At 37.2% G+C, this 26,601-nt stretch overlaps 2 protein-coding genes across 2 annotated transcripts; one reads left to right on the top strand and one right to left on the bottom strand.

Annotated features, from left to right (window-relative positions):
* The first annotated feature begins 275 nt into the window (after positions 1-275).
* LOC129253250 (uncharacterized) lies at positions 276-12,155 on the top strand. Its single transcript, XM_054891547.1, has 4 exons — positions 276-742; positions 808-973; positions 1,076-1,604; positions 11,953-12,155. The coding sequence occupies exons 1-4, from the start codon at positions 327-329 to the stop codon at positions 12,129-12,131; spliced, it is 1,290 nt and encodes a 429-aa protein (XP_054747522.1). The 5' UTR covers positions 276-326; the 3' UTR covers positions 12,132-12,155.
* On the bottom strand, positions 12,145-22,408 carry LOC129253251 (uncharacterized). The gene is made up of 6 exons (XM_054891548.1): positions 22,145-22,408; positions 21,812-22,089; positions 17,474-17,639; positions 12,812-13,114; positions 12,457-12,673; positions 12,145-12,381 (listed from the first exon to the last, which is right to left on the bottom strand). Exons 1-6 carry the CDS (start codon positions 22,235-22,237, stop codon positions 12,200-12,202), a joined length of 1,239 nt encoding a protein of 412 aa, XP_054747523.1. The 5' UTR covers positions 22,238-22,408; the 3' UTR covers positions 12,145-12,199.
* Positions 22,409-26,601: the final 4,193 nt, after the last annotated feature.

The following is a 26,601-nucleotide window of genomic DNA, read 5'->3' as shown; positions in this document are numbered from 1 at the left end:
TATTAATTTTGTATTATTTTCACACCTTTTTTTGCTTTGAATTGAATAAAATTAATTTTCCAAACTAAATTTATGTCCCTGTAATAGACAAACGCTTTAATTTTATTTATCAGTAATGTTGCTGGAGAGACATATTCAATTATAGCAATAAAAGTTTGCGCGCTCAGCCTCAGTCTACAGCTCTCTTCTCTAATTGGCCTAATAGTTACAATGAACATTCAACTATTTAATCTTATTTGAATTTAAGTACTCGCTCTACTTATCGCTCACTTAACATTTAGTTTACTTAAATTACTCCATCACCGCGAACGCAGGCAAATTGAATTATGAGTGAAATAACCGCAAACTCAAATGCATCCGAGTACGACAAAGATGAACTGGTGCCGCCGAAATGGCTGGACAAAGCCTTCTTTGAGCGGGTCTTGCAGCCGCAAAAAAGTAGTGAAAATGTGAAAGTACCAAATATTACAATTCAGCCTGCTACCAAAAAGGGCGAACACTTTGCAAGTGTAATGTACCGAGTGCAAGTGACGTTTACTTTATCACGCGACTGTGAAACAATGCAGCGGCAGCAAAACAAATCACTGATTGTAAAAACTTTACCTGAGCTGCAAGGCGTGAAACAGCGTTTGCTGCAGGACTCAAAGCTCTTCGAAACCGAAATAGGTATTTACACTGAAGTGGTGCCAAAACTAGAAGAGACGCTGCTGTTGGCTGGCGAGGAGGTACAATTTGGCGCCAAGTAGGAAATCGATTGAAAAACTTTTAAACAATAAAATGTTAATTTATTCACACCGATTGTTGCAGCTGCCTATACAATGCGCTGACACCCGTCAAAGTATTGGTTTTCGAAGATTTAACACAGCTGGGCTACGAAATCGTGCGCAAGCGCTCACTGACGCTAACTGAAATTAGAGCCGCCTATCGCAAATTAGCAAAATGGCATGCGGCAAGCTATAAGCTGGCGAAGGAAGTGAGTGATGCAAATGCATAAATATTCATGCAGCACAAAAAAATTACTTATTTCAAGACACCAAATTAAATCCTTCTAACTTTTTGCACACCTCGTTTTCAGCACACCTCGGTCTTCGAAAAATATCGTCACAGTTTTATGACTATTCCCTATATTGTGAATAGCTCCTTCATAACCAGCGGCATAGAAAACTTCATCGGTATGCTCGACTCCGTGCCTTCTCTGGTGGCGTACAAACCATACTTCCAGCAACTGCAACCTGATTGGGCTGTCAAATGTCGCGCTACGTATACGGAATATTTTCTGAATCCGCAGCAACAAACCTACTACGGCATTTGCCATGGCGATTTTCTTGCCAATAATTTAATGTTCAAGCATAATTCTGTAAGCGGCGAGTTGGCGGATGTGCTGCTCGTGGACTATCAGCTCACCTACATGGGTCCACTGGTCAACGATCTCTTGTATGCCTTCGTCATGCTCTATACCGCTGAGCAGCGTGCCAAACATCACGAAGCACTCTTGGAGTATTATTATAGCAATTTTGTGGAGGCTTTAGAGAAATTGGGCTGTAAAGCAGGATTTGTGAATTTTGAAATATTTCAAGAGCAGCTGAAACGCCAGAAAATTTTAGGTAACTAACTGTTTTGTATTAATAAGGGAACTTGTGCAAGCTCGCAAAGCACTCGAAAACATCAGAAAATTAAATAATTATAGTATGTCCATAACTTGTAGTGGATCTGCAGTATCCTCCATAGATGTTACCACTTCTACCTGCACGGATCCTTCAATAACGTCAGCCGCACTATCTAAACCGCTGCGTAAACCTTTTCCTTCTAAATGCATTCTTTGCAACAAGGACGCACTGTTTCACTGGCCGTTTGAGTCGCTCGTCCTTAGAGCTCGCGTAGCTCTACTTGTAGTTCGGTCACACTAGAGCTAAACTAGGTTTCGACGTGACGGACATTAGTTAGAACTTCACCGAGAGCATAAAGAGCATGGCTTTCTGTCATCTCTATAAGAACTGCTTGTTCGGAGTCGGAGACATCATTCTTGAAGAGCCGTCGAAGTATCTTCCAATCAGTCTTAAAAAAGGTTGCACTAATCTTTTTCGTCAACATCTCAAGGGTGCTCTCTGCTGCAAATAGAATTACCAAGTTTTTTAGGGCGCAAGAACCAAAGTTTTCTGGCAAGAATCTTCTCTCTAAGAAGAAGTTCTTTTCACCAAGCTTCAGTAAGTTTCCATTGCTTCAGCCACAATAGTTAGATTAGATTAGATTAGATTTGTGGGGGGTTAAACAAGTCCAAGCACTCAATCAGGAAACCATTGCACCACACCCGGAGAATAAAGATAGGAGAGATAAAATGTAGGTAGTAAGGCGGATAAATTAGTTTGAGGTCACTCTTCCGCAAATCTCTTGGATTCATTGATTGATCTTGAGAGATCCGGAAGGGGAAAAGTATGAACTTTATCCACTCAGTATATCGCAACCGGATAGCTACAGAGAAAATGATCTGCAATGGCATCATCCTCAAGACATGATAGGCATATTGGACTGTCGACGACCCCCATGGCAGACATATGCCGACCAAAGGCGTTGTGCCCTGTGATTACACCCACCAGCACTCTGTAATGAAAGAATATTTATTTGAGTTAAATATATTTATTTATTTATCGTTCCAAACTAGGCATCCAGCTTGGCGAACGATTATTTTCTTTATTGTGTCTTACATACTAATTACAAGCGTTTTTATAGTAACTTTTATCAATGCAAGCCAACAACAATTTTTCGGTGTTTACTTGTGTAATATGATTCTAGCATTCACGCGCCGCGCATATAATAATTACGTTAGCTATATTTGCGTTTACTTTCAAGTGTAATGAACCTTTTAAGAAATATGATACTTTATTTAAACGGCACAGCACAGTGAATGCATAAGTGGACAATAAAATAAAAACCAAAACAAAATGTTTATGAATATTAATGTTAAGGCATATCCGACTTATAATCATACTACACCTCCCTTCTTCGGAAGAATGCTCATACAACTTTTTTTTGTATGAACATTCTTTTACATTGAATTGTTAAAATAAAAATGTACATAAGAGTAATCTTAATTTTATTTATATGTATATATTGTATTAATTTTCTAAGTTTAGACCGGTCTTTAAAACTACTTATTGTTGATAAATCTTAAGCCTATTTTTGTGAACTATTTGTTCTTTTAAAGATAACTTATCGACTATAGTAACATTATTTTTATCATCTATTGCTTTAATGGTATAAGGCCCACAATATTGGGGTTCCAGTTTATGGGCCACTTCATTTCTAAGTAAAACTAAATTGCCTATGCTAAAATTTTGATCTAAACTATTTTTATCATAAAATGTTTTTTGCTTAATTTTAGCTATGTCTATCATATTGCGAGCTCTTTTATGTGCTACTTCTAGCCTAAATCTTACTTCTCTAGCGTAGTTATCTATGTTATATAATGGAGTAATTTGGTCTACATTTTTGAACTGCTGAAACATGTTTGGTGTTTTTCCAAAAACTAATTCATACGGACAATAGTCATGTACTGTAGAAGGAGTGGTGTTAAAACAGTATGTGAAGTATTGTAGCCACTCATCCCAGTCGTTTTTGTCAATCGATATGTAAGATCTTACGTATTGATTGAAAGTTTTATGTGATCTTTCTATTACTCCTAGTGTTTGGTGGTGGTAAGCAGTTGAATTAATTTTCTCTATTTTTAGCAATTCACATAGCTCTGTTAGTATTGAATTTTTGTATTCTGTACCCATGTCCGAAATGAACGTCTTCATTGGACCGTAGGTAAGAATAAACTTTTCAAATATTGCTTTCGCCACTGTCTTGGCGTTTTTGTCTTGGATGGGTATCGTGACTAAATATTTTGTCATGTCGCATATTATTGTGACTGCATAAGTATTGCCATTAATTGTTGTAGGTAGTGGGCCTATTGTGTCTACCATAACTGTATCAAATGTACCTGTAGGTGTTGGTGTTATAGTCATGGGACTTTTTAAATGCTTTGTTATTTTGGTTTTTTGGCATTTTTCGCAAGTTTTTACGTACTTAGCAACATCTTTTGACATTTTATTCCAGAAGTAATGTCTTTTAATTTTCATAAGTGTTCTGAAAATTCCGCAATGACCGCCTTCTATAGGGTTATCGTGGTATCTTTTTAGAATGTCCATTACAGTTTTAGCATCATTGATCTGGGTCACCTCATTCAGTAGCGCTACTTTTACTTTATTTAATATCATATTGCCCTTATTTTTAAAATCATTTATCGAGACAAATTCGAAAATTTTCTCGCTAGGTGCCACTTGTAAATTATTAATGCCATATTTGTCGGCCACTTCGTCGAGCCTAGAGAAGAATTGTCCTAAGTCAATTTTCCCATTAACAAATAAGTCATCAATTTTTATATATGCCATTATAGATTTTCCTCGTTTGATGTAACATCGCGTGGGTGTAATCTTTAATTTATTGTATTTCCTGACGTCAGTGTTATTAATTGGGACATATATTTTGGGCTTATCATATGTTTTAATGTGCTGCTGTGTAGTTGGACTGTTGTTATTTTTCGACATTGATCTAGTCACTATTTTGTATAAATTTTGATTCTTTTCATTTATTTCCTTTAAGTCATTGATTGTAATGCGAGACAAAGCGTCCGCGACGTGATTATCTTTTAAGTCATTTATTGTAATGCGAGACAAAGCGTCCGCGACGTGATTATCTTTTCCTCTAAGATATTCTACTACGAAATCATACTCTTCTAAATCAAGTCTCATTCGTGTTAGTTTTGAACTTGGATTCTTCATTGAGAACAGGTAAGACAGGGGTCTGTGATCGGTTCTAACTAAAAACTTTGTACCATAGACATAAGGTCTGAAATGGGTTATTGCCCAGTGTATGGCAGCTAACTCTTGTTCAATTGTCGACTTGTTGCTTTCTCCTTTTGTGAAACTTTTGGAGGCATATGCTACTGGTAGATGTTTTCCTTCATATTCCTGAGTAAGTACTGCACCACACGCGTATTTGCTTGCGTCTGTTGTTAAGCAAAATGGTTTCTTAAAGTCGGGATATTGTAACAATGTAGGACTCATTAATGCTCTTTTGAGGTACACAAATGCATCATTGCATTCTTTTGTCCATTCGAAAGCAACTCCCTTTTTAGATAACCTTGTTAGGTGTCTTGAATATTCAGCGAAGTTTTTAATAAACCTGCGGTAGTAGTTGCAAAAGGCGACGAACCTTTTTGCACTATCTCCGTCTGTGGGTGTAGGATAATTTTTTATTACCGAGTACTTATTGTCGTCTGGGAGTATCCCCTTGTTTGTACATTTATGTCCGAGGTAGGTTACTTCATGCATAAAAAATGAACATTTTTCAGGGTGTAATTTTAGATTATGTGTTCTACATAAATCGAAAACATTTTTCAAGTTTGAAAGCATATGTTTTTCAGAGCAACCAAGGACTACTAAGTCGTCCATATATAAGAAAGCTTGCTCTGGTTTTAAACCACTGAAAGCAATTATCATCATTCTTTGGAATGAATTAGGTGCTACCTTTAAGCCATATGGTAGTCTAGTAAATCTGTATGAACCGTTGTTGGTTGAAAAGGATGTGAAATTTCTTGAATTTTTATCAAGTTCTATTTGATGAAATCCAGTCATTAGATCGAGACATGAAAAATACTTTGCCCTTCCGAGTTGGTCTAAAATGTCATCTATTCTCGGCAACGGGAATTTATCTGCAATTAATTTTTTGTTGATTTGTCTGTAGTCGATTACTAATCTCCATCTTTTTTCTACTGTGTTCGGTAGAGACTTTTTTGGTACCAATAGTATTGGACTATTGTATTCTGAAAATGATGGTTCGACTATTTTGTCTTCTATAAGTTTGTTTACTTGTCTCTCAATTTCATCCTTATGTGTGTGGGGTATACGGTAGTTCTTTATGTATACCGGCTGTTTGTCTTTAACCATTAACTTTTGCTTATAAAAATTATTTGTTGTTATTGTTTCTGTTTCTAACCCAAATATGTCACTGTATTCGGAACATAGGTTTGTCAATAGTTTTTCATATGTTTTAGGAAAATTTTTTCTCAATTTTTTGAGAATGTCCGTTTTTCTTTGTGCATTTCCCGTGTTATTGTTTATTATGTCGTAATCAGAAACATTTTCAGTTAAAATGTTGCTTTGCTTTAAAGATACTGTATTATAATTTGTATTTAAAATGCGGATATAGGCGTTGTCAGGTTTTACCAAGGTATTGGCTATAAATATTCCAGGGTGTGGTTCTTGATTTGGAATCAGTGCTTCATCCAAGGTATTAGGTAAGTTTATTTTTCGTATAACTTCTGACCTTGCGGGAATGATTATTTCGTCGTTACATGTTGTTGTTATTGGTATTTCTATAATTTGTGTTAAATTATCTGGTCTCAGAATTAGAGCATCGTAATTTTGAGTAAAGTCTAATACACAATTGAATTTTTTCATGAAATCCATGCCTATTATACCATCACATGGAATTGGAAAGTTATCCGGGATAACGTGAAATTTATGTGGAATTAAAAATTTCGTAAATTTTAAATCAAAAAATATTGTACCAATAGAACTGATTTTGCCTTGCCCTATACCGCTTAATGCTGTAATGTGTTTTGTGTTTATTTTTTGAAAAGTGGATTTATTGAATTTTAAAAGTGATATATCTGCGCCAGTATCTACAAGTAGTGTAATGTTTGTATTTAAATCTGCTATTTTAAGTTGTACAAAAATGCTAAAGTTAAGGTTAAGCGTAGGAATAGATTAGTTTTCCGAGTTGTTTTCGTCCGATTGGGCAACTCGTACATTGTGTGTCATGTTCCGGTTGAAATTTGGTCTGCCTTGTCGGTAACGATATCTATTTTGATTATTATTTCCTAAATTATCAAAATTTGAACGATTTTGATTTCTAGGGAAGTTGTTTCTTCTTTGAAACCTTCCATTTCTGGCAAATCGTCCATTAAATGGTCGTTGACCAAAATGTAGTATTGTGTTTTGTTGTCCTGTAGCTTCAGTACAGCTACCAATGAATTTGCTTATCGCATCGTTCATATTGTTAAAATGGCCGGCTTCCATTATTAGTTTGACTTTTTCAATGCTGCAGTTTTTGGTCAATGCTTTTACTGCAGTTTGTGTCGAGTATTTACTTGCGAGTTCTGCCGACAACCCATCTGTGATATAGGCATTTTCTAAGTTTTTTGTAAGAGCTTCTATCTCATTACAATAACTATTAGCTGGTTTGTTGTTCTGTCTGATACTCATTATTTTTGCAGCTAATACTTCTACCGATTCTCCTTTAACTGACCTGTTAAGTTTTGTGATTATTTCAGAGATTGTTGTTTCTGTGTCTATGAGATTTCTGGCATTCCCTTTTAATTTTGTTTTTATGAGTGAAACAGCAACAGTTTCGTGCTCACCCTTGATCACTTCAACTAATTTTAAGGAATCTAAGAATGACCGTAGATTTTCTGGTTTACCATCGAATTCAGTCACTAGCTTTGCAGCCGTGCTGAGAAATTCCACAACTGTTTGTGTCATTTCGCCTTCTTCTTCTGACTCTATTTCTGAATTAGTAATTGGACAATCTGTTTCTGAGGAAACTGCTTCAAGCTTTGTTAATAGATTAGCTGGTGGGTTTTCAATAATATTTATTGAAATTTTCTCATTAATTGAATGAGATACTTCCTGTTGGATGTTGTATTTGGCTAAAACTTTTACTAATTGATATCGTAGTTGCCAAAATATGTCAAGAGCTTCTTTTTGATGATCCTTTGTGAGTCGCTCGAAATTTATATAAGTTAAATTTCTAATTGATTCTAATGCTAATACTAAATTTTCTAAATGTTTTTTAACTGTTTCCTGTTTTATTTGTATATTTTTATTTATACATTTAAACGATTTTTTGAAATTTTCCTTTTCTATCAGTAAAGTTTTATGAATTTCGGACCATTTGTTCATATTTTGTCTAACTCATTAGATCTACTCATATACTTTTTCTTTAGTTTTTTATTATGCATAGCATATAATTTTAATGCTAATATCAATAAGGTTACGACTGTGATTACAATTAAGCAAATTTCTACTAAATTTAAGCCAGTGTTAACGACTACTTCGTTTACTACATTGGCATTGGGTTTATCAACTTTTGATAAGGTTTTTCCCATTTCTGAAAGATTATCTATTGGGGACCTTATACCGTAAATCAAATAATTTATGCAATGTAATAATGTATAATGTATATATGTATATAATGTATGTATAATTTTTTTTTTTTTTTTTTTACATTGGATTTAAAATTTTTTGTTTTTCAAGTTAATTCATTTATTAAGTAAGCATATTAGAAAGTATATTATATCAAATTCAAACATTTTCATAATTTAAAATGACTTTCCGAATCATTTTTTTTTTTTTTTTTGCTTAATAAATTCATTTACAGTTTCATCTCTAAATTTTTATAAGGCAAACATATAACCAACAGAAACCAAAGTGGTTTAATTCTCGCCATGTAAAGAAATAATTTATTGTATTTTTTTTATTTTTCTGCGAGCGGTTAACGCTTGTCAGCCTATACTGTCTGCGTGAAACACGCACAGTTTTTTTTTGTTTTTATTTATTTAATTTGCTTACGCTGTTGCAGCAGGAATTCCAATTTTGAGATGCGTTCCCAAATGGAGCAAGCCTTTTTCCAAGGTGGTGGTGGCTGAGTGTTGACTTCTCGGAGGAGATATCTAATCTCTCGCTTAATGCGCTGGGTATAGCCGCCTCTGCGCTTTGGCTTCTTTATGATTGGGATGACTGGTTCTTGATCGGCTGGTTTCTTTAATAAATGGTTTCTTCTCCTGTACTCCTCAATGGAGATAGCTTTCGGCCCTTCTGTGGTCATCTATCTTCTGGTCTATTGGCCAGACCAGGAACTTCACGCAACTGGTAGATCTTATTGGCTGATCAATACCAGGACTTTGTTATTAGTATTTGCTTTCCGCCACTTGTGCAAAAATCTTAGCACCAAGCTGGACTTTGGAATAAGCATTTGAGCTTTCCGCCACTTGTGCAAAAAAATCTTAGCACCAAGCTGGCAGGATCGCCATGTAATGAAAGAATATTTATTTGAGTTAAATATATTTATTTATTTATCGTTCCAAGCTAGGCATCCAGCTTGGCGAACGATTATTTTCTTTATTGTGTCTTACATACTAATTACAAGCGTTTTTATAGTAACTTTTATCAATGCAAGCCAACAACAATTTTTCGGTGTTTACTTGTGTAATATGATTCTAGCATTCACGCGCCGCGCATATAATAATTACGTTAGCTATATTTGCGTTTACTTTCAAGTGTAATGAACCTTTTAAGAAATATATTATGATACTTTATTTAAACGGCACAGCACATTGAATGCATAAGTGGACAATAAAATAAAAACCAAAACAAAATGTTTATGAATATTAATGTTAAGGCATATCCGACTTATAATCATACTACAACTCTGAGGTCCTTTCTGCTGAGTTTTAGGAGAAAGGTCGCTATTTTCCTGTTTGGTTCTTTCACAAAGCACTTGGCTACTCTGCACGAGTTCAACCCAGACCAACATCCTTTATGGGTATACCTCATGAAGTCGTCAATCCATAGTTTAATCAAAGAATGTTCAGGCACTTTGTTATTAGTATTTGCTTTCCGCCACTTGTGCAAAAATCTTAGCACCAAGCTGGACTTTGGAATAAGCATTTGAGCTTTCCGCCACTTGTGCAAAAAAATCTTAGCACCAAGCTGGCAGGATCGCCATGTAATGAAAGAATATTTATTTGAGTTAAATATATTTATTTATTTATCGTTCCAAGCTAGGCATCCAGCTTGGCGAACGATTATTTTCTTTATTGTGTCTTACATACTAATTACAAGCGTTTTTATAGTAACTTTTATCAATGCAAGCCAACAACAATTTTTCGGTGTTTACTTGTGTAATATGATTCTAGCATTCACGCGCCGCGCATATAATAATTACGTTAGCTATATTTGCGTTTACTTTCAAGTGTAATGAACCTTTTAAGAAATATATTATGATACTTTATTTAAACGGCACAGCACATTGAATGCATAAGTGGACAATAAAATAAAAACCAAAACAAAATGTTTATGAATATTAATGTTAAGGCATATCCGACTTATAATCATACTACAACTCTGAGGTCCTTTCTGCTGAGTTTTAGGAGAAAGGTCGCTATTTTCCTGTTTGGTTCTTTCACAAAGCACTTGGCTACTCTGCACGAGTTCAACCCAGACCAACATCCTTTATGGGTATACCTCATGAAGTCGTCAATCCATAGTTTAATCAAAGAATGTTCAGGCACCCAAATAAGACTAACTTTATTGTGTTTTGCAACACTGTTCAGTTTTGTCTTACTTTCACCAACTAACTTCGAGTTGAGCCACAATAGTTACCGAAAAGTGTCGTATATTTTTCGTTCACACGACAGTTGGTGCTACGTAAACGGAACAACCCGCAACGTTGAGAGTTTTTGAAACAGAGTGTTGATACTCGATGAAGCTGTTTAGTCTTGCTCTTTGTTTCTCACCGAATCGCTGAACAATTCTTGGAAGTGTGGAGACAAGACTTGTACCACCTCCATTGCACTCAGGGGCAGCGATTCTCGTGTAATGTTCCAGCGACTAGTTGTTTCCCATGTTCAATAACTTTTTTCCTCTCTGATCTGGCGAACAGACCGGTACTTTAGTTCAAACAAGAAGCAGGTTTTCCTACACTATTCGTGCGATTTTGTTAGGACTAAATTCCCTACCCTTTTAATGGCATTGTGGCTCGTTATTACAACCATGCGTAGTCGCTGTGGAATTCCATCGGTAATCTTTGAAATAAAATATAATTCCCTTGAATGAACTGCTTTGAGCAAAGCAATGTTAACTGCACTTGCCCCACTAATGGGGGATTAACGAGACGAAAGCAGTCACAGAATTGTTCTGAAATCTATTTGTGCAGAGTGCCTTTCGAGCATACTCGGTTCAAAAAATTCCACAACCATTCCCTCACAACTGAGGTAACAACTTAATGGGGTTTTGTAAGCGAGAATATTTATTTCATTGCCGTCAACAGTTCGAGAACGAAGCGCAAAAAGGCGAATGACGAAGTGTTAAGTCGCATCGTGGAATTTCACTTCTACACCCTTTTAGATACCACTTTATTTACTACTCCCAACCGATTGCTATAAGCGTAAGCTTTCATCGCTGCTGTTGAAGTGAAAGCTATGTACGAGATGGTTTTGTAATCAACCATGCAGAAGCTTTTTTTTTTTTGTAAATTCTCATACCAGATATATGTACTATATAGTATATATAAATGGCGCGTACACCCTTTCTGGGTGTTGGGCCGAGCTCCTCCTCCTATTTGTGGTATGCGTCTTGTTTGTTGTTCCACAGTTTTAAGCCGATTCCGAACGGAAGATGGCTTCTTATGAGCAGCTTTTTCATGGCAGAAATACACTCGGAGGTTTGTCATTGCCTGCTGAGGAGCGACCGCTCTTAGGAAAAACAGGTTATTTCCTTTTTGTGTAAGAGATTCTAACCTACGTTCTCTCCGAATTCCGAATGGTAGTCAGACATCAACCATTACTTAATACGAGCTGAAATTTGATTTTCCTAATTACACTAAAAAAGTGACTAAATTTTTTTAAAATTCTGCTGATATTGCCTCCGTACAATTCTACTGTAAATATTTACATATAAGAAATACAATAAAAATTAAAAAAAAAAATATGTCTGCGCATTAATAACTGCGGGATTTCATACAGAACTCCATTCTTTTGGCGCACGTGCCGCTTCTTTTCTCTAGATATATTTTTCATATTATATTTTCTTATTATAAACTATTTACAAGTATTTCTGATTTCTCCCACAGCACTCTTCCTACTACTCAGTTTCCTGCCCATACGATATGCGCTGAGCGCCGGCCTGGTAGACCGAGATCACATGATGGCCACCGACGAGGAGCGTCGCCCACTTTACTACGATAAAAATTACATCGCTGAGTTGCACAATCTCTTGCCAATGTATTTGCGTTTGGGTTATTTACAATAAAAACGAAAAAACCTTTTTAACAATAAAAAACTGCCACACCTTTTTATTTTCTATTATTTTTTAACGGCTTACTCCTCAAAGTAACCGAAATACAAAAAACGCGGTAACAACACACGCAGCTCATTCAAAATTTTCGAATTCGCAAAATATGCACGCCGATCCGTTTCCGACTCAACCATCTTACTCAACTCAATGCTGTCATCTACGAAGGCATAGTTAAGGATCAGCAATGTGAGATTCATGTAAAGGCCTGAAAGTTTAAGAAAATTTAGATTATAAGCAATAAAGTTATTGAAGGACCATTAAAACTAGTGGCTGTATCTACCCCAGTGTCGAAACTCCTGCAACTCCGCACGCAACTCGGTGATGGTCGGTATGTGGCCTTGGTACTTCGCTCTGCGTAAAGTCTCTTGAAAATGCGTTATGTAGTGATAAAGCAGCTCATCCATTTTTTCACGTCTCATATCTGGGCTATAAAATAAGGTGAAGGCGTAGTGCAGATCTATTGCAGGTGAACCGAAAATGCTGAGTTGATAGTCGAGCTGCGTGAAGGCAAAGAGGAGATTGTAAATAAATATTTATCAAATACGAAAACTATGTTTCCTGTGTTCCTCTTATGAAGTCGTCAATTCTGTACTTTTGTTTGCTTATTTAAAATTATTTTTGGCATTTTCTCTTACCAATATCAAGTCCTTCAGCTGGTTGTTGACGTTTTTCACCATTACATTCTTTACATGAAAATCGCCATGGTTTAGCACTTGCACTCCACTGCGCCTACCATTTTTATATGAATTTACTAGCTCCAAAACTTTGGGTAACAAAAACCTTTCAGCTTCTTCAATGTGTGGCAAGTATTCTTGCAAATCTGGTACATCGCTGATAATTTCCTTGGTTAGCTTAACGCCATCCCTCAGCAAAGGAAAGGTTTCTAGGTCCAGTGTGTTCATGAAGTGGTTATCAAGGGTCGTTACGTCGTCGTTGCCCTAAAAACCATAAAAAGGGGCTTGTATTGTATTTACTTAAAAAATATTATAAAAATTATATATCGAGGTTTCGAATCTGTCAAAAAAATATCAGGAATTGTTCATTTAGTCAACCGCAGGTGTGCTCTGCGATTTTCACTATGGATAAAAATATCGAACAAAGAATTTGCCTTAAATTGTGTGTTTTCAACGGGATTTCGTGTGCCGAAAAGTTGAAAATGTTGCAGAAAGCCTATGGCGAGTGTGCTTTATCAAAAACACAGTTCTACGAGTGGTATAAGGCTTTTGCAGAGGGCCGAGGCGTAGTGAAAGATTTGCCCCGATCTGGTCATCCATCAACGTCTTCAAACGATGAAAACGTCGGCAAAGTCAAGGAAATGTTGCTGAAAAGTTTGAGGGAGGTATCTCGTGACCTTAGCGTGTCTTACGAATCAATTCGCAACATTTCACACCATCAATTGGGCATAAGACGCTCCGGGCATGAGGTTGCTCGACTCGTTCCAAAAGAGTTTAACAGACCAACAGATGAGACGTAGGTATATGAGTTTGACATGCAAACAAATCAACGGGCGGCTGAACAGCGCTATCCACATGAGCCGAAACCCAAAAACCAAGTCAATATCGGTCAAAAGTGAAAGTCATGCTATTGGTTTTCTTCAATTATCCTGGTGTTGTGAACCCGGAATTCATTCCAAATGGTTTTACGGTAAATAAAGAATACTATTTGGAAGCTATGCGACGCTTGAGAGGGAATGTGCATAGAAAATGACCCAATATGTGGAAAGAAAACTCATGGATCTCGTAATATGATAGCGCATCGTCCCCCAAGGCTCATACTGGCAACACTTCTTTGACCAGAAAGCCGACAAATATCATCGCACAACCACCGTATGCACGGGATTTAACCCCCTGTAACTTTTTCCTCTTTCCAAAACTTAAATTGCCACTCCCCGAACGCCACTTTGAGTCGATAGAGGTCATTAAGAAGAATTCACTGAAGGAGCGAAGAAAATCTCTTCAATTGCGTTTAAAAGGTGCTTTGATGACTGGACTAATCATAGGCCTAAGTGTGTTGCTTTGAATGGAGCCTATTTGGAAGCATTTAATGAGAATTAGTAAGACCGCGTTCATACAGGAAAGCAGTTGTTGCCTCAACTCATTAGTACCGATTTACACAGGGAAACATTTTGTTCGTGGGAGAAGGATAGACGTTGAAATGGAATAAAATAGATGTTGAAATGGAATAAAATGGCGTTTGCTATGTGGCACGTAGCGCCGTCCATAGCGCCGTCTAGGTCCATATGGTTCAATATGGGCAGTAAGAAATTGGAAGGGCCACCACGTCTACCGAAAAATGGGCGCAATGCGCGCAACGTTTACGTTAATGAACACTCATTTTGATAATAAAGTTGTATCATTTGAACGTGCTGTTCAATCGTGTAACTTGCCATGATGATTTGGCATAAACAACTGAATAATAAACAAAAGATTTGACAGATGTCACCAAAACAAAATGGCTGCCACAGGGCGCCAAAATCGACTCGCGCCAATTGAAAACCCCTTTAGTTTTATCGGATGCATAGCGGGGAATCTTATTCAATAACTTTATTGTAACTTTCACATTCAAAGTTTTCGACAAGCTAACAGAGAAGTGTGGAATCGATGGTGGCTTATAAAATATTTCACGCATTTATGCATCTCTTCTATATTTCCTTAACCTTTGGCTTAAAGGCATGAGAAAGACAAAAATTTGGATTTGTAGACCATTACATGACTAGTCTGCAACCTTAAGATGTAGTCTCTCTACCGAAAATGGGAAAAAGGGGCTATTCACTAGGAAAGCCCTTCAAGCCGGTCAGTTGTTCTGACACAATGGATGAGATATGTACTTGATATTGAAATCAGATCATACACTCTGTGAATAAGACCTCTTCGAGGCAAAGCGCTGGAATGGAAATGCTAATCAACTTGCCTGCACTAAATCTCACGTGGCCACCGCCTCGGCGCTTAGACTTAAAGGTATTACGCAATGGAAAGACCGGTGGTTAAGCCATGTCTATATTTTGCATACTCGGAATAGTCGCAAACAAGAAATGGACTACTCTATTCCTAGACTCACCTTCGAAAGACTCTTAAAGACGAGCCTACCGTCAAGAAGAGAGGGAATCAAATTTCTATACAGATGGTTCCAAGCTAGACAATAAGGTTGCCCATGGAGTATTTTCGAAGGAATTAGAATTTGAAGTTCTAATTACAAACGAAATGTCTACGTATCTAAATACGCACTTGGAGTTTTTCCCTAGAATATTGTAGAAGTTGTAGAGAAGGGGAAGAAGAAGAAGAAGAAGAAGAAGAAGAAGAAACAGTTGAGCAGTTCCCTTGCAATTGCTCTGCCTTAGCTAAATTCAGAGCAGCTTTTCTAGATACATACTTTTCAATACCCTGTCTGGCGTGGCGATGGCATCAATTTTGCGCTTCATAAGAGCCACAAAGTAGTTTCAGAAATAAAAATAATCGATGTTCCCGTGTCGCACAGTGGTATCACAACGGACCTGTAAGTCGAAGTGAGTTGGTCGACAACCACCATAGCCTAACCTAACCTACAGCCTCTACATCCCAGTCAACATGCATACAGAGCAAGAAGATCTTCAGATACTGCACTGTAGCAGTTAACTGTGATAGCCAGTGTATGGCTTCTGTCTGTGTGTGGAGATAAATCTGAAGAGATGCCACGGCAATATGCGGATATTCCTTTTAAGCGAAATTCAGGCCGCAATTAAAGTTTGGCCACTTTTTAGGTTATATTCTCCAAAGCTCTGGAGTGTATCGAGAAACTAAATTCGGCAGAGGCGCGCACTGGCATTCTACTTATATTGGTTCTATGCCCCAAAACCATTTCCGCGTACAAAGTAGTATATACATTGACAAGAGGGGCTTGGCCTCGAAACTAATTCTTTTTATTGTTTCCTTTGCCTCGACAAGACTCTTCCATCGTACAAGGTTCTGTGCTGTTGTTTTTGTAGCGTCCCATGAGATGTCGGCATCTGCTAGTTCACGCAACATCGACCTTCTCCAAGTGGTTTTTGTCGGCAGAGATTGCTTCCTTGCGGATTTCAATCCAGTACCATTCTCACGTTGCTATCTGGTGGTTTTATCAACGTGTCGTTGAGAAAAGCTAAGGCTATGGAGCTCAAGCTGGCTTCACAAAGTTCATACTGGGCGGGCAATAACATAAACGATTCAAACATCTAATAAATTTCCGTAAAACCGAAAATAAAAATCTCACTGGCATTCTTGCTAGTCATTGGAGACTGCGCAGTCATCCGCACAAGCTCTTGATATGGTCGAACGACCCATGTTTATTCTACTATCAGCCCCGTTTTGTTTTTTTTTTTTTTCTTTTTTTGTTTTTGTCGGGACAGACTAGCAAGTACAGCACTCAGACACAATTAAGTTCATTGTACTGCACTCGGATTCCCTTTTTAATTTTTTTTAAATCTACTCGACCTCCGAAGAAACCTGAGGAGATCTTGTGGTGCCAAGGAGCCAAGGTGGCCGCTTCTTAACACATCAGTGCCAAAGACCTCAAGCCTGATTCGAGTGAAGGCGGGGCAGACGCAAAGAAAACGGTCCGCCGTCTCAACCTTCTCTCCACATGCTGGGCAGAGTGTGCTTTGCCCACAGAAAGTGGCCCGTCATCAGTCCAAAAGGCCTTCTACAGTCCCGTCTGCTTAGTGAAAGGAGGGACTGCGATATCAGTTTTGTCCGGCTATCTCAGGCTACCAAGCTCGTTTGTGGGTTAGAATAAACCGTTTGCTAACGGTGGCTTTGATGTCCGGAGAAGGGAGTGGCAGAACGTGCTCCGGGCCAAGAAAGTTGGCCTCAGCCCCCATAGTCCCCATAAGTATTACAAAATTGCTTCCCGAATGCGTTGGTATATTGCGAAGAAGAAGTAAGCACATCAGCCGAATACGGTCGTAAGAGAGAGACAAATGCGCACAGCCTAACCCAGTACCACATTGGGATCATTGAAAGAACTGTGTCCGGATGAGTAACTAAGAAGAGTATAGTGCAAAATAGATCTTGAGGCAGAAGTGCTTGTTTTATACACTCATTAATGAGTCAAATCAGAATGAAACTAAGAAAGGAAAAATGTTCACAACCCTGAAAAATCAGCAGTGAAGTTTAAAATCATTGAACGACCTTTCTTTTCTTACACTGCATTTCGTTAGCATGACCTCGTTGTTTAGAAAAAATTCAATTTTGTTGTGCAGTTTTGTTAAAACACACATTAATCACTATGTAGTACAGCGGCTAGTAAATGAAATTTTAATTAAGTTGCGCTCAGACAACTCTTACCATCTTAGCCATTTTGAAGCTGATTGCATGAAGTTTAGCCAATTTCTGTAGTGCCACTTTGATTTCATCCAAATTACAAGGCCGATTGTTGATAGTCGTATACCCTTCAGGCACCAGATCCTCTAAAACTATGCATTGCGGCCACTCAAGACTGTAATGGAATAACCTGAAATAGTTTTAGAAAAATTAAAAACTACGTACGCCAAGGGTTTTCAACTCAAATAAGAGCTATGAATTACTAACTAACAGGTAAGCCTAAGAAAAGAGGGGCAGTATTGTTTTTATGTTAACAAATTTTAATGCCTAAGAACACGGCGGCGAGAAAGAGCTGTTGAAAGATACGATTTTTGCAGAGCGTTCAGAGGTGAAATTTAACCGGCTGTAGCAGCCAGGCAGATTTTCGAGTTTCATAGATTTCATCAGCAGTATCCTTCCAATACATTTTACGGCTACTCGGCTCCCAAATTTTTCACCACCTAACGAAACTTTTCATCATTGCCATTTCAGCGCTAACGCTGGACAGCAGAAAACAAGACACTTGTTTAGATTTTTTTGGGAAGAACTTAAAACGAGTAGGCCTTTACGACTCGAATTTTTTATTAATAAAAGAAGTAGGTTTATTATACAAAAATGTACAGCTCGTGAAAAAATTTAACACTTCATCATTTTCGCGAGTTTTGACTATTTATTTATATATTTTCTAATTTAACCCTGGAGTACGAATGATCGACGACTCGAAGAGCATCGTTTTTTTTTTTTACTATTGTAAATTGCTTTTAAATGTGTGTGTCTAACACCCTCGAATTTTGCATGGTGTTAGTAGGTCATTGACTCTTGTTGCAAGCAGTCGTGTTTTTTAAACCGCGTTGCTAAAACATTACTTATTTTTGTTTTGTGCTCGTCGAATCGTCGAAGGTTAGTACTAGCGTGACTTTTATGTCTGGATTAATATCATTGCTTATTTGTATTTTTATATTGCGGAAATATTTACTTTGTCCTTTTTTACTTTAGTTGAAAAACAAAATGGCTTATAATAAAAAAACATTAACCGATAATGAAATTGAAAAGTTTTTTGATAGTTGTGATTAGACGAAAGCGACGTGGTGTTAAGTGACGACAGCTTTTCAAAAATTTCTTCTGAATCAGAAGAAGGCAGTGTTTCCCCGTTTGTTTCTAGAAACTCAGGCAGTGATATTGAAATATCAAATGAAACTGAAGAAGCAACTAGTTCACAAAACTTGGGATTAAGACCGAATTCACACATCATAACATTTTCGAAAAATAAATTACGTGGAAAAAACCTCCCCAAATGTTCAACCGTTAAGCCTAAATGTCATCATACAGCATGTAACATAGTGCACAAAGCTCGTTGACCTACTCGCAACTGCAAAAATATCGTTGATCCCCTTAAATGTTTTGAAATGTTTATAAGTGAGGAAATATTAAACGAAATTGTACAATGGACAAATGCCGAAATAAATTTAAGACACAATAATTCTAAACCTGCTACAGCCACAAATAGAATAACAAACGCAAAGGAAATAAAAGCTCTGCTTGGAATATTAGTCCTCTCAGCTGCAAGAAAAGATAATCATCTCGCCGCAATAGAGCTCTTTGATAGTACTTATTCTGGATCACGATATGTGGCAACGATGACTAAAGACCGTTTTTTGTTTCTTCAAACACGTTTAAAATTTGATGACAAATCGCAACGTATCCAAAGAATCTCTGACAAATTTGCTCCAATTAGAAACGTTTGGGATTATTTTATACAAAAGTGTATTGAAAACTATATTCCAGGTAATTATGTAACAATAGATGAACAACTCCTGGCATTTAGAGGTAGATCGTCTTTTCGCATGTACATACCCAACAAGCCAGCTAAGTATGGCTTAAAAATTATTATGATGTGTGACAGCGGCACTAAGTATATGGTTAATGCTATACCATATTTGGGAAAGGATTCAAGTAGAGGAAATATACCGATTGGAGAATATTATGTGAAGGAACTTACAAAAAGCATTCATGGAACAAACAGAAATGTAACGATGGATAACTGGTTTACTTCGGTTCCCTTGGCAAAATCGCTATTTAAGTCACCGTATAATCTAACACTTGTAGGAACCTTGCGTAAGAATAAAAAAGAAATACCCAAAGAGCTGCTGAACATGAAAGGACGTAAATGCCAAACTTCGATTTTCTGCTACGACCAGGAATTGACATTACTTTCATATAAACCAAAGCCCAATAAAGTTGTGTGTCTGTTGTCATCATGCAATGAGGAAGGAACGGTTAATATTGATAATAAAAAGCCGCATATGATCGAATTTTATAACTCAACAACAGGCGGAGTCGATACGCTGGACCAAATGTGCAGTGTCATGTCGTGTTCACGAAAGACACATAGATGGTCAATGTGTATATTTTATGGTATCCTAAGTAAAGTATTTATTAACAGCTACGTAATTTATACACACAATATGTTTACTGCCGGAATAAAACCTCTCAACCGCAGACAATTCATGAAAGAGCTCCACAAGAGTCTTGTTGAACCCTGGCAAAAGGAAAGACTGGAAATGCCAAAGTTACTTAGCAAGACAAGAGCAAATATTGAAAATATTGTTACTCCGAATTGCAGTAAAAACAACGGGGAGTTAACCAAAAGGGATAAAAAAGAAAATAAAAGAAGTATGTGCAGATCATGTCCGTACCAAGAACGACGAATGACGAAGTCAAAATGTGATAAATGCGAAAAACCTACATATATGTGGAGAGCACAAAGTTGAACTGTGTGACTCTTGTTCAATGTGAATATTTTTTGAATTTTTCTTTAACTTTTTTTCAAGCTAAGAATGTGTAATTTTTAAGTTTTTTGCTTTTTTTATGATCTCAAAATTTTGTACAACATGAAATGAGTTAGTACAAAAATTAAATAAATCCTTTTCCTATGAATAAAAATTGAATTTGTTGTTTATATAGATTAATCGGATGTCAAAATAATTAAAATCATTTATTAACAGAGTATGTTTGGTTTTAAGCTATAGCTGTAGTCAATTAAAAAATACGTCGTCGATTCGACGATCATTCGTTACAACGTACGTAAAATATGCTTCGTACTCTAGGGTTAAATTATTTTAATTCTAAAAATATAATTAATTCTGTAATAAGGGAATATTCACCTAAGTTTTAAACTTTTTGCAAGATTTATAAAAACTCGAAAAATTCAAAATCTTCTAATTTTTTATATGGGGAAGATGCGCGATACTGGCAAGGAAAAAAGTATAAAAAGTCAACAGGATTTTCTAGCAACTTCAAAATCGCATTTATTTAATTTAAAGAAATCGAATGAGTAGAAAATAGTCAAAACTCTAAGTTAAAATTATTCTTTTTTAATTGCCTCGGTCTAGTGGGCCTCGGTAGTCTAGCGTAATTGCACTAGCCTGCCATCCCAGAGATTGTGGGTTCGAATCCCACGTAAAGCACGGACCTCGCACTTTTCCAAATTTACCTACTTTCTCTGTTTTTAGAAACACACAAAAAAATAAAAAGAAAATTCCTCCAATTCCATTCCTCAATACCAAAAACTTATCCTTTCCATCCTTGCTCCCGCACAATAATCTGCGCATTATTTGCATCAGTCAGAAAAAAATTTTAAATTTTGATGAAAATTTTCAAATTTTATAAAAGTTCGAAACGTTGCTTTATACGGCTCTTGTTGTAGCGTGAGCCATATTTTTATAAAAAAAAATTTAAATTTAATAAAATAAATTGAGTTTTATAAAACCTCTGAACTTTTTATGATAAGCTTTTCTGAGGAAAAAATTTAAAATTTTGATAAAAATTTGCCGAATCTCTTGTTGTAGTATGAGTTACTATATTTTTATAAAAAAAAAATGTTAATTAAAACAAAAATTTAGTTTTATGCCACCCCCGAACGGCAGATGATTTTTTATGAGGAGCTTTTTTCATGGCAAAAATACACTCGACGGATTGCCATTGCCTGCCCAGGGGCGACCGTTTTAGAAAAAACGTTTCTATCATTTCGAGTTACATGCCCGGGCACTTCCGAATGGTACTCGCATGCATCAACATATTGGGCTATGAATGCCGCCATAATTAAACGAAAAAAATTTTTAGTGCCTAAAATTAGGAAATAACTACTCGCATGGAAGCATTTTCAAATATCTTTCACTACCTTTTCACTTACCCTTTCATCAACAGCATTTTTACCAAATCTCTCACTTTAGCTCTAAAGATTTCTTAACTTTTCTCAAGAATGTGACTAACATAAGAAGTTAGGCATTCTATATTTATGTACATTTCCCCTCCACTACTCACTTGGGACTCAGCACCGTTTCGTCGCCAATCGCACGCAACTCTGCCTCGATTTTCGGCAACACTTTCGTATACATTTTCACCTCAGTTTCGAAGAGCGGTAGCTCACTCATTTTATCCTTCCTTATACCATCCACAATTGGTCCCGTTTTCATGATGAACGAACGGCATTTCTCCTGCGCGGGTTGTGCACACAAAACATACCTTAACTTGGCACGAAACAGTACACTGGCGTAGTTATCATTCTTCACGGTGCCAGGTGAGAGTTGCATATTTATGATCTACGAATTTTTAATTACATTTTATTGAATTTAAATTACGATTTTACTGCTTCACCTGCACACTTTCACTTTCCGCTTTGTCGAGTATTTGCTTGAAGAAATCCTCGCTTATCCACTCTGGTGGATGCATTTCATCCTCACTGTACATATCTGAGTAATGAACTTTGAATGGAGTTAAATTATTTACTTATTTTCCCCCAGTATTTCGAAGCCGAATATGCGTCCAACTGTTTGGTCTGTATTTAGCCAGCAGTATCGCTTTTATAGCAAACGTAATCTTCGTATTGAGTGCGCTTATAAGTAAAATAAGTTTCGTTATCGTGAAGTGAAAAAAGTATTGACCAGACATATCTTCATGCTGGTGCTTAATAAATATGCACTCAACGAGCGCCAGCCAAATTTTAAAAGCGAAAGTATTTTTTATTTTTACTGCTTGTGCTAATATCGAGTTGCGCGATGCAAAAAGGGTAAATCATTCAAATACAGTTGTGGGAAGATTAAGAAGAACAGTCGAAATTTAATGCCAACTTGGCTTAAGTGAACAAATTTCAGTTCATTAATGAAACTATTTTTTTATTTCATAAATGTTTTTTTGTCGTATATGTGGGCTATTCTCCAGCCGCACGTAACTACGAATATTCGGCTCATCCGTGAAGAGCGTTTTGGAGTACGGATGCGAAACATGGCTGGTTCCTAACAACATCACACCGAGGCTACAATCCTTCGTCAACAAATGCCTCCGCATCATCTGCAGAATATTCTGGCCAAACACCGTCAGTGGCAACGCACTGTGGAGATTAACGAACGAGGAATCCATCCTTCGGCACATCAAATGTAGAAAGTGGCGATGGATGGGTTGAGAAACCCACCAGATATCATAACGAAAATGGGCACTGTACTGGAACCCGCAAGAAAGCAGAGGCCGCGGTCGACCAAAACTTCGAGAAGGTCGATATTGCGCGAACTAGCAGATGCCGACATCTCATGGGACGGTGTAAAAACAACAGCACAGAACCGTGTACGATGGAAGAGTCTTACATAGGGGCTCTATGCTCTCGAGAGGAGTGAACAAGGAAAAAAAATGTAAGTCATTACTCGATCAAGAAAGTCATCGATTGACGATACGGTAAATTTAAGAACAAATGGAATATATCAGCGAAAATTTAAATCAATGTAATGTTGTAATACATTAAAACTCGCGAGTTATAGAGTTCAATTGGCTCGAATAGGAAAGAAGTTCCATTCTCTCAGTTTCAAACATTCGCCGTATTTGTGGTGGTGCGTCTTGATGTTGCTCTACAAATGGAGAGACCTACAATTTTAAGCCGATTCCGAACAGTAAATGGTTTTTATGAGGACCTTTTTCATGGCAGAAATACACTCGGAAGTTTGTCTTTGACTGCCGTGGGGCGACCGCTAATTGAGAAAAACCGTTTCTATTATTTGGTGCTTTGCGCCCGGCCTTTTGAATCCGTGCGCTTCCAAATCGGAGTCACGCACCAACCTATTCGGCTACGGCGGCCGCCTCGTATCAACCACACAAGTGAGATTTATCGGCAATGGAAATAAAACATCTGAGACGTCTGAAATGCTGAAAAAACTCGCTCTAGCTTGAGCTTCATAAAAAGTAACTCGTTTGGTTAGTTACAGCAATCGGTTAGTTACAAGGCAAGGCACTGCCGAAGCAATACCGGAGCACAGCCGCACATTGTAAAATAAAGGCTGATCAGATTTTAAGTACTTCCTCCAATAGGATTCTTTTTGAAAGATCGCGCGGAACTACTGTCAAACTAAGTACATCATTTTTTCAGTATTCATTAGCATTTCATTATGGAAAGACTTACGCCTCAACAATGAATACAAATACAAATGATATAATTCTATTACGAAAATGGACGCTCTGTGAAAAGTGCTCATCATGGTGTTCAGCGATAAGGTCCATTTTTGGCTTAATAGCTACGTCAATGACCAAAAGTACCATATTTGGGCTGAAAAGCAATACGAAGCTATTCAAGAAGAGCCAATACATCCATTGAAAACAACCACTTGGAGGCCCATATTTCTACGCTATCGCGCCATGATAAATGACTTTTTGATGCCGAAAATTGAAGCCCGCAACACTTGGTTCCAACAAGACGACGCTAATTGCCATGAAACCCATGAAACAATGGACTTACTGCGTCGTCTTTTCGGCGAGCTATTAATTTCTCATCCCGGACCAGTGGTTTGCCGACCAAGATCGTGTGATATCACACAATTTTTTTACTTTTATTTGTGCGGGTATGTGAAGTCTAAATGATTTGTGGATAAACCAGCTCCGATTGAGGCATTGGAAATCAACATTACTAAAGTTATTCACGAGATACCAACCGAAGTCCTTCAGCGAACCATTCAAAATTGGTGTTTACGGATGACCGAATTCGGTGCAGCTGCGGTCAACATTTGAAAGGGACTATCTTTAAAAAATAAATATCATGAATGGTTCTACACAAAAATAGTAAAGATTGCCCAATCAATTTGAATTCTCGTGATTTTATTTCTATTTAAATCCGATACCTCGAAAATTTATCACTTTAAATTTGCATTGGATTAATTTTTTGTACAAAAAAAAGTTTAATTAAAAAATAAATATATAGTCAAAACTTGTCCCTATATGGTGGCTCTATAATTTTGCACCAGAGTATATGACTCAATTGTATGTACATACATACATACATACATACATATATTTATGCAAATTGCAGATAATGAGATAAGTAGTCCAATAAAAACAAGAAAATGTACAGTACGAGAGTCGTTTGAAAAGTCCGCACAAAGTCAGCGAATTGGCATTGCTAGCACGTATCGAGGTTATGTTTAGTTGGTAGCATCTCTTTAAAGAACGCACACCAAGTTTCAGCCAGATCGGCACTTTTTTTTTGTGTTTGGCATTGGTTTGAAACGAGGAAGTCGAGTGATTTTCAAAAAAGTTCTTCTCCATCACGGTCAGTACTTCTTCTTACCAGCTCGCGCCACAGTTGTGGTCGCATAAATAGGAAATAGGATTCCAACTAGTTTCACATCCCCTTATTATCCAGACTTGGATTCCTCAGATACCTCAGATCCTCGCAGAACAAATAGATCCACTTGGAAGGAATGGCTGGCGAGGTAAAAAATTGTATTCAAACGAGGAGGTGATTGCAGAAAGAAAGGGCTATTTTCCAGCCTTGGACAAATCTAATTATTCGGAATAGATCAACAAACTACAGCAGCGTTGGAAAAAGTGTGTAAGCTTAAAAGCAGGCTCTGTCGAAAAATAAAAAAAAGTGTGTCAACCTAAAAGCAGGCTCTGTCGAAAAATAAAAAAAGTTTACCCCAAGCAATTAATTAGTTCTTATTCTTGCCCGAACCTTTCAAACGATCCTCGTATATATGAGTATGTCGATATGTTTTACTTGCAATTGATAAAAGGCCCCACTTCCTTCATTAACACTGCGCGGTACTCAGTAGTGGACAAACAGCTACTGTTGCAATGTAGACAATGACACAAAATATTATAAATAAATAAAACAAATAAATCCGGGTTTTTAGTAGCTTTTGCTGACATACTTATGATACAAGTACATTTATATTTTATTTTGAAAGAATAAGACAATCACTTTTTTCATTCAAAATAAACAACAGAGTCTGATAAATATCTTATAGCACTTTTCTTGTTGCTATTATTACAATTACAGGGCTCGGCACTCGAAGTGCAACTAATTAAAAAGTCCATAAATTTAGTTAGGAAAATTACTTTTATTCAATTCAAAGCAAAAAATGTTTTAAAATAATACCAAATTAAGAATCAATTTACTTTTGCTCGATATGACCATTTTTTGCCTTGGCAATGGCCTTGAGACGGTCCAGAAACGAGTCACAAGCTGCCCGAATGTAACATGCAGGTATTTTGGCCCACTCGCGGACAATGGCTTTTTTCAGCACCTCGAGACTGATGAATCTTTTAGTTCGGACCTTGCGCTCCAAAACGATTCAAAGAGAATAATCCATGGGAATTGTGTCTGGTGAATTTGAGAGCCATTGTGTCGACGTTATGAAGTACGAAAAGTTGTTTTTTACCCATTCTTGGTTCACTCGAGCTTTATGAGACGGTGTCGAGTCCAGTTGAAACGTCCATGGTCTGCCATTAAAATGTTTGTCTGCCAACGGCTTCAAAGCAACCTCCAAAATACTTTCCCGATAATATTTGACATTTACCTTGACGCCAAGCTTGATGAAAACGTTTGGAGGGCGCCCATCTGCGTTTACAGCGACCAAACCATTACCTGTGCTGCTGGCGGGTGCTGCCTCCTGGTGGCCAATCGATGACTCAAATTCTTGTATGAACGGTGGGTCAAATAAGCCCTATCGTTTTGGGAGTTTACGAGTTGCTCAATTTAAACATTTTCCTCGTCAGAAAACACAATCTTCGGAAATTGATCGCTTTCGTCCAAGTGAAGCAACTTCTTCGCTCTCTCAAGTTTGACTTGTTGC

The sequence above is a fragment of the Anastrepha obliqua genome, chromosome 1 (assembly GCF_027943255.1).
Source record: "Anastrepha obliqua isolate idAnaObli1 chromosome 1, idAnaObli1_1.0, whole genome shotgun sequence".
In the NCBI taxonomy this organism is placed as follows: Eukaryota; Metazoa; Arthropoda; class Insecta; order Diptera; family Tephritidae; genus Anastrepha; species Anastrepha obliqua.
The sequence above is the reverse complement of the archived record's forward strand: the minus strand, read 5'-3'. Positions and strand labels throughout refer to the sequence as shown.